Genomic DNA, 8,389 nt, shown 5'->3' with positions numbered 1-8,389 from the left:
ACATTAAAAGGAGTGGATTGGGCAAAATGTACCTATGGTAAATATGACAAAATGCAATGATTGAATGCATAAACTGCAAATCTTATTGTTAAAATGGTAATATACATGTAATTTTAAATATAATTTGCAACTCCTGTTAAATCTCTTTCAGATTTATTTTGTGATATATAGATACTTCTGTACGTTGCACATTGACAATGAAATCCAATACATGTCTATCAGAAGTGGGCCCAATTTCATTAACAGGATTTATGCCCATGTATATAGGATTATGGATTTAGTAAGCAAGCGGTCCAATAAACAGTGAAAAGAACTACAGGGTCTGTTGGAAAGCTATCAAACCACAATCCGCAACAGTAGGGTTGCTACTTTCACAAATAGGGCCCTTTTCTGTTTCCTGCCTTTAGTTATTGGAGAGAGGTGTTCTTTATTTATACAATTGTATTTGTCATGTAGGCAAGTACTGTGCACAATGACTATTTGCTGTGCTTATACAATGTATTAGTATTACTTTTTCTCTAGGGTTTATTCCCCAATGTTTTTAATACATGAGTTCAAACTAACCTTAAAAGAATTAATTTTTAAAAATATGTTCTATTTTGGTCATTGCAAACTGTGTGTGGCCATGGTGTTAAAGGGCGTATCTGTCATACTGAATTGGTTCAGGATTCAAAACTGCATAAAATAAGCACTGAATCCAAATTGCATTCCCCAGAGCTGATGAAGGGCAAGAAATCCCACTGAGAAAAGTGGAAATTCTCAGCAGGCTTCTGGAAAAAAAAGGCATGTTCAGTTCCCAAGCTAAAATTTTGACACGTAAGTGGCTCCAGTGCCAAGAAAAATCAGGTAGAGGGAACCTCAGCCAAGGAGAAAAGTACCAAACATTCTGCTCCACAACAGCACAGCAAATGGGGAGGATACAGACACACTGGCCCTGTCTGGTAAACTGGAAACAGTAGTTGGCAATGATTTGGTACAATCTGGAAGGGCCCCTCTGCAATATTTGGCATCTTAAAACAGTGTGAAGGATTCCACACACTTGATTAGAAGATCAGTTCAGTGATCTACTGATCAGAGGTGTTCTTCCAACACCCATGTTCCTGCTCCTAGTAAACACTGGATTTGGGGAGTTCCCACTTCTTCCTGCCAAATGACTGGGGCTAACATAGTATCAGGAATACACTTGAGTAACTTTCTGCAAGTAAGTAATTTATTTTGTAAAGGAGGCCTGAAGGGGAAGCCCATCTAACCTAAATGATACTCTGCCCATTGTTCTTTATTTAATAAATGACCAAGCTGAGAAAGACAACATTATCATTTACAATGAACAAAAAGAATTTTATTGGTACATATACACACAGGAATAACAGAGGTATTTGAATAATCAAATGTGGAATGTTTACGAGAGAGTTAAAATAAATAAGAAAGATACCCAGATGTGTCAGTGCTACCTCTAGCACCACTAAAAGGAAATGCCCTCTTTTGCACAGCTCTGACTCTGATGGGGCCATCCCCACAGATTCTGTACAGGTTGCTACCACCAGAAAGTGGTCAATATGTCTGGAATACAAAGAGTCACTATAGCACTTTCTACGGTTTTGCATTCTAAATGTTTATTCGCTGCTTTCGTCCCTTATTTCTTTTATAATAACTATTAAGTTTTGAAGTCCAAAAACATAACCCGTATCTTGGCCCTCATGCACCACACTATCTTCTCCATAATACCTGCATGTTGTGTGGGCAAAGTCTATCATTCGAACATCAACAGAGCTAGCAGTGGGCTTGTAAGCATATGCGCCTGCTGATTCATCCGACGACTCCTCTGAAAGACCTTCGAGGTCTTCTGGGTCAGAGTCCACAGCTACATCTTGTAACTCCTTTCCATCATAAATAATGAGCAAAGAGCTGGAGTAAAAGCGGTATGATTCCTGTTTCTCCAAGACCGATTTTAATTCAGTCAGTTTCTTTAGAACAGATTCAAAAAGTTCTCGTCGCAGGTATTTGCCATTATGAAAGAACTGGTAAAGTGCTTCTTTAAATCCTTGGACAGAAAGCTTCCTTCCATGGTACTTATTCATAAACATTAACTGGCCAGTACCTGGCTGATAAACCTGTAGAAAATACAAGGCAAGAGAGGATTTATTGGCACTGAATTCAGAAGTAACTCTGAATTAAAACCCTTACCAGTGCAGTTTCCTACATGTCTCTTCAAAAGTAAGTCCTGCTGAGTTTAAAGGCATTTATTCCCCGATTAAGTGTGTATGGGACTTCAGCTAAGAAATTTACTGGTCCAGAAGAAAATCTTTGCAAAAACCCTCTGAGGTAGCTAAAAGCAGAGGTGGTATATTGTAGCAGTCCCCTATTCCTCAATACATGTTGTTTTTTAGTTGCAAAACAAACTCTTCGGGTTTATTTTTTTCTATTCAGAAAATAAGACTGAAGAATATAAGTAGGATTAGACATTTCTTTGGCTGCCACTTCCAAAGTCAAGTTATGACATGCATAATGGTACTCAGCCCATTAACAAAGGTATCGTGCCTGTGCTCATTAATTCTGATGCAAAACTACTGCCAATTGGACTTGCTGCTTGTCATGCCCAGTGGGATGCCCATGAAGAGAAAAAATGTATTTTAAAGAAAAATGACTGTGTGGGTCTACATCACACAAAGGATGGCTGACAGAAGAAATCTAGCATTTGACACAAGTTGCTAGAATACTGAAGCTATCTTCTACCAATCATGTAGGTATCTGCTAGAAGGATAATGAAGACCAAACTGAAATGATTGTACTAGCTCATGTCCAGCAGAGAAAAATAAAGGTTCTCCATATCTGTTTGTTAGAAAGCGGAGAACAGAAATATGCTCCCCACAAGAAACACTTGGATAAATAGTTGGTCACACATTTTTGTGAGCTGCTCAGAGAGCCCCTGGGGTTTGGGGCAGCATACAAAAACAATCAATCAATCAAGGAAGGCAGGCTATGAATGGCATACTGATTGTGGCAAGCAATACTACTCCCTTTAATATTTTACATAGCTTTAGATCCGTTATGAACTGGCTTAGGGCAATATAGAAATATAATAAATTAACAAAAAGCCATAGTTGGGCAGTTGCTTCTATAAACCAGTCAGACAGATACGCTTCTTACTGAAAATTTACACAGTAAGGCACAGTGAAATACATGACCTCATCTAGCAACAATTAAACAAGTGGAGATGTGCTACACTGTGACCGCCTTCTAAAATTCTCCTGAAAGCTCTCCCATCCACACAACATTTGCAAGAGCCTGCAAAGCACCCGCTGAGATACAAGGGGCCTGTGTCAAAGCAGTCCCATTTGCTGCCTCCCACAGCAAGCCACAACTGTGTATGTCAGCAGCAGAACGTCTGGATGCCACTGATGAACGGCACACCTGAAGCAGAGCCGCAGGACCCGGGTCCCCCCCTGCCCCTGAACAACGAAAAAAGCGGCCGTTGTGGATGGGTGTGGAGGGGAAGAAAGGGCATCCAGCCGAACACGGGATGCACAACTGGCAGCACAAGAGGAAAGGGATGGGATGAATGTCAATGTGATCCACCACAAGGCCCTCATCAGGATGGGATTTTGTTGTGGGAAGGCTATTTCAGAAAATGCCAAGGGTAGAAGCAGCCCCAATGTAATTATATTGCTTCAATGTAAGTCACCTTCAGGAGCCTTGAACCCGAAAGGCAGTACAAAACATAATTACCTCTGTGGAGTCATATTATCTGTGAAAGGGACTCTGTTTGGGATGCTTTTTAAAGTGCCCACACTACAAAGACAAGATTCTTTGAACAGTTTTTATGTGAGTATGCTCTGGAGGGGGACTGAAATGGGAAAAAGGCCTAAGGATCTGCCACCATCACTCTCTCGCTAATGTCAAGTTTACAAAGCCCCATTTCTTACTGCAGTTAAAATGAGTTGGCATGTCCCTTTACAACAATGCTAGCTTCAGAGCAGAACCATTGAAACCAATGAGAGGTAAGTTAGTCATGACTACTTTGTCCCCTTCCTTTCAAGAAATCTATTCTAAGCACAAGTACATCTGGATCCGGCTGGAGACTTCTGACATCCAAAGCTGAATCAGAAAGCACACACTCTGTCTGATACGCTTCATGACAAACAGGTTCTTTGCATCCAAAGCTAGCCTGGGCAGAATCTGCCAATAAAGGATGCGACAACAGGACACTCTGCTGTGTGCATAATGCATTCCATGCACGTGCACGCGGAAACAACCGCCTCCATTTCCTACAGAGGATTTGCTGATCAGATTTTCCCCTTTCCTGATAAGGAACAGCAATTGCTCCAATGTGGCCCTTCTGCCCAATTACAATGACACTGCCATGTTCTGGAGCTTTCTTCAGCAAGAGGATGAATAAAACGGAAATTTCTCAGCAAAAAATGTGGGAAGTAGGGTGGCTACAGAATTGTTTTAAAATTAACACCACTGAATTCCTTTGTGTTAAAAGAACCCCTAGAGGCTTGCATTTTTGTTATTTTTAGAAAAAATTAGAATGTACACCCCTGCCTGCATTTAATTCTTCTGTTCCATGACAATTCTAATCAGGTGGGCCACTTTCTCTAATTCAAAGTAATTCAATACCTGTCTCAGGAAGAAGCTAGAGTTTTTGCTACTGCAAAAAAAAAAAAAAAAAAAAAAATTACAGTAGAACGTGGTTTCACACACTGCCTCCTTTAAGTCAAAACTATTCATTCCAAATACCTCCTTTTGCTCCTATCCATTTTTTCCTAAACTCACCTGCATACCACACACACGGACTCCTATAACTGCCGAAGTACTCTGCTGACACTTCCGGATCTGATTAGCTTTCTTTTCTTCGGAAGCATCATCTCCATGCTGCCGGGTTCCCATCTTGAGATCTAACACACAAGGCACCTCGTATCGTGAGGTCAGGTTTTCCAGTAAGATGAATTCTACGTAGTTAAGGAAAAGCCATACGAGCTATGTATTCCTCTTGTCCTTGAAGCCAAAATAAAGAAATGCTCCAACCAGTAATTAAAATTGCCAGTCTTCCCTCTGTTCTGGATTATTTAGAATGTTTGAAACTTAATAACACACTGAAAAAATTCCTCTTACTGTTGGGCTGCACTTGAGCTGCCTCCAATATAATCCCTAAATAAAACATTGTCCTGTTAAGATGTTTCAGAGTGTAGAACCTGGGAGTAGATAAATTTTGATTCTGTCTCTTGATTTTCATGTAATCATGATATATATGATCTTGGATAAACTGTTTAGTTACTACTCTTTACCTAACTCAATCAGATAATGAATAATCTTGATTAGATGGATAATTTCACTAGCAGGCCTGTGTGAAAAAATGTGTTTTCATTGTACAACTTTTAAGAATCCCAAAAGCTTGATATCTATCTTTAAAAATCTGTCAGTGTTTCTTACGCCTGAGATTCAGCTCCAGAAGTATACAGCAATCAGGCTACAATGGACAAAATGCAGCAATGCAGTCCATTAAAAACAGCTCGGCTGAATCAGACTAAGGGCCTATTGAGCCTGGCATTCTGTTCCCTTGGTGGCCAATCAGATGCTTCGGAAAGCCCACAAGCATGACATGAACGCAACAACACTATCCCACCCATGCTCCCCAGCTTAGTCTCCATGAATCTGTCTAAACCCCCTTGCAAGCAGTCCAAGCTGGTTTTACAGCATTACATCTTGTGGCAGCGAATTCCACCACTGACTATGTGCTGTATGAAGACGCATCTCCTGCTTTTTAATAAAATAATTATGCTTGCAGGCAATTGCAGCCCAAGGTGTCTTACCACCTGAAGTGAGAACACACACTGCCTCTGCCTCATGCCTCTTTCCAGCTGTGGGGCTCTCAAGAGGTTGGTTGGTTGGGGCCCCTCAGCAGCAGGGTTAAGGGGAAAAGTGAAAGGGGAACTTTCAGGGTGGGCAGCTGCTCCAGGGAGACCCACCAGCAGCTCTCACTGCAGCAAATACCATGGCAGGAGAGTGGCTGGTCGGCTCTTCATGCTCCGGTAGGACTGGGAGAAGCAACATTTACCACTTCTCCAACTCTGCAGCCTGAGGTGGGTGCCTCAATTTGCCTCAGGATAGCATCAGCCCTGCTTGCAGATACGCAAACTTTCATTTATTTTGTCCTGGCAAGTACAGAATGTCAGAGTAGCCACGGGGCAAATACTTACAGGATTTGGAAGGAGGGCTGCCATTTGTATTTGAGACATTTGTTCTTAATTTACGCGAAAAGCTTACATCAAAATCATGAAATAACTTCAAGTTCCATTTTTGGTAGAGAGGGGAACAAATCAATCAAATTCATATATCAATCTATCAGATAACTTACTGGGAACACAAAAAGAGGGGAAGATTTAAAAAAAGCAGCACCTCTATCATTTAAGTGTCTTTTTCTCTATACAATTAAAGCCACATAATTCCTTGGGCTGATAAAATCTTTAACAATAAACGCACTTAATGACGTTAGAGAAGAAGCCTTCTGATGTCATTCAAAGAGCATAACGCTAGTTCTGGGGCAGGCAATCTGACACCCTTCAGATGTTTTGCAATACAACTCCTATCAACCTCAGTAAGCATGGTCAATGTCCAAGGATTTTGGAAGCTGTAGTGTAAGATATCTTGAGGGCACCGGGCTGCCTACGCCTGTGCTCACGGTTAGAGTCAGACTCTGACAAAGCTTGTAAGCATCATGCTGGTTCAGACCAATGGCCCATCCAGTCCAGAATTCTGTATACACTGTGCCCAACCAGAAGGCCATGGGAAACCCACAAGCAGGACAGGAGTACATGAGCATCCTCTCACCCATGTCTGCCAGCTACTGGTATACACAGGTATGCCACCTCCGACATTAGAGATAACAAAGAGCCATTGGGACTAGTAGCTATCAACAGCCTCCTCTTCCAGGAATTTGTCCAATTCCCTTTTCAAAGCCAGCAAAATTGGCGGCGATCACTCTACCTTGCGGAAGTAAATTCTATAGTTTAACTGTGTGTTGTTTCAGAAAGTATCCCTTTATTTCTCCTGCATTTCCCACCAATCAGCTACATGGGATGACCCATTTGGGTACTTGTATTATAGAAAAAGAGAAAAATGTCTCCCTATCCACTCTCTTCATGCCTAGCCTAATTTTGTACACCTCCATCAGTTCTCCCCTAATTCACCTTTTTTCCTAAGCTAAACATGTTGTTCAGAAACAGCAGAACCTCACTCCACTGGGATCATCCACTAATTAAGGCATGAGGATCTGCTTATGTAACTTAGATTTGCCCTCAGGTAAATGCTTGGTTTAAGGACGCATGCACTTGCAGCAGCGCTGTACAGACATTTCCACCACTGTTGGTTTAGCGGTGGATTATTGTCTTGGATGGCCATGTGATGGCTTCTTGCCTACAGCGGGCACCAACAGCCCCTATCAGCTGCAGGGGCTGTGCATCAATTTCAGAGAAGGCAACTGACATGCATTTATGCCAGCACAGAAACAACTTAAGTCAGATTCCAGGAGCAGAAAATAATCCTTTACAGAGACTATCCACCGGCCATTGACAAGAACCCCAGCATAGCTTCCAAAGTTCAAAGCTTGAATTACGTGCCATGGTTAACGTAATATTCCTTAGATAAGTTCTTGCTCAGCAGCATTCAAGGCATATTGTACAAAGGATACTATATTGATTCCGATGTTTTGCATTTTCCTTCATTCGCTGTAGCTGCTGCTGATGGCATTTTATACTCCAAGGATTATGATGTTTAAACTGCGAACTGACATTCCCCTTTTTCTCAACACTGTAATACAACACTTCAGATTTCTTCAGCAACTCAAATTCTTCCTCTAATTTATGACTGAAAAATAAAAAAATAATATTTTTAGTGAAACAGACATATTCTTTCCTTTCAAAAACATTATAAACCAGAATTGTACTCTGCCAGCCTTCTTTCCCCACATGCAGCATCCATATGGCCCACTTCATAAAGCTTTTGCAACTGACAGGTGGTAGCCACTTTCTTTACATCATCGGAGCAATTTGCCCAATGTTGTCTCAGACAAGCCTTCATCCAAGAGTACTTGCATCTCAGGAATGGGACTCCAGTCTACAAAAGCTTATACCAGTATAAATGTCTTATTGATCTTTAAGGTGCCAAATGTTGTTTTGTTTGTTGTTCTGGAGAAACAGGCTAACATGGCCGTGATCCTGTGGAAATTAATTATCTGATATGCTACTATAAAATAAAAAGCAAGGGTAATTTTCAGCATTACCCTTTGTGGTAACTGCCATTACCGCAAAATTTTACAAGGTTTAGTTGGGCACAGAACTGATATTGTTCTGCAAAGAACTGTTTTACCAGTTGCCAGCATTTGAAATTT

At 41.2% G+C, this 8,389-nt stretch overlaps 1 protein-coding gene across 3 annotated transcripts in view; it reads right to left on the bottom strand.

The window, feature by feature from the left end:
- Positions 1 to 1,317: 1,317 nt before the first annotated feature.
- The window catches only part of IP6K2 (inositol hexakisphosphate kinase 2), a 28,368-nt gene continuing 21,296 nt past the window's right edge, over positions 1,318 to 8,389 (bottom strand). For all 3 annotated transcript variants that reach the window (XM_044451240.1, XM_044451241.1, XM_044451242.1), the window contains 3 exons: positions 7,691 to 7,866; positions 4,777 to 4,952; positions 1,318 to 2,111 (listed from right to left, as the gene is read on the bottom strand). In XM_044451240.1, the coding sequence (XP_044307175.1) occupies positions 1,614 to 2,111; positions 4,777 to 4,952; positions 7,691 to 7,866 (850 nt within the window). In that variant the 3' untranslated portion in view covers positions 1,318 to 1,613. The remainder of the gene's footprint in view (positions 2,112 to 4,776; positions 4,953 to 7,690; positions 7,867 to 8,389) is intronic.

This window comes from Varanus komodoensis, unplaced genomic scaffold (genome assembly GCF_004798865.1).
Source record: "Varanus komodoensis strain SLA01 unplaced genomic scaffold, ASM479886v1 scaffold6_2, whole genome shotgun sequence".
Taxonomy (NCBI): Eukaryota; Metazoa; Chordata; class Lepidosauria; order Squamata; family Varanidae; genus Varanus; species Varanus komodoensis.
This window is presented reverse-complemented; position numbering and strand designations above follow the sequence as displayed.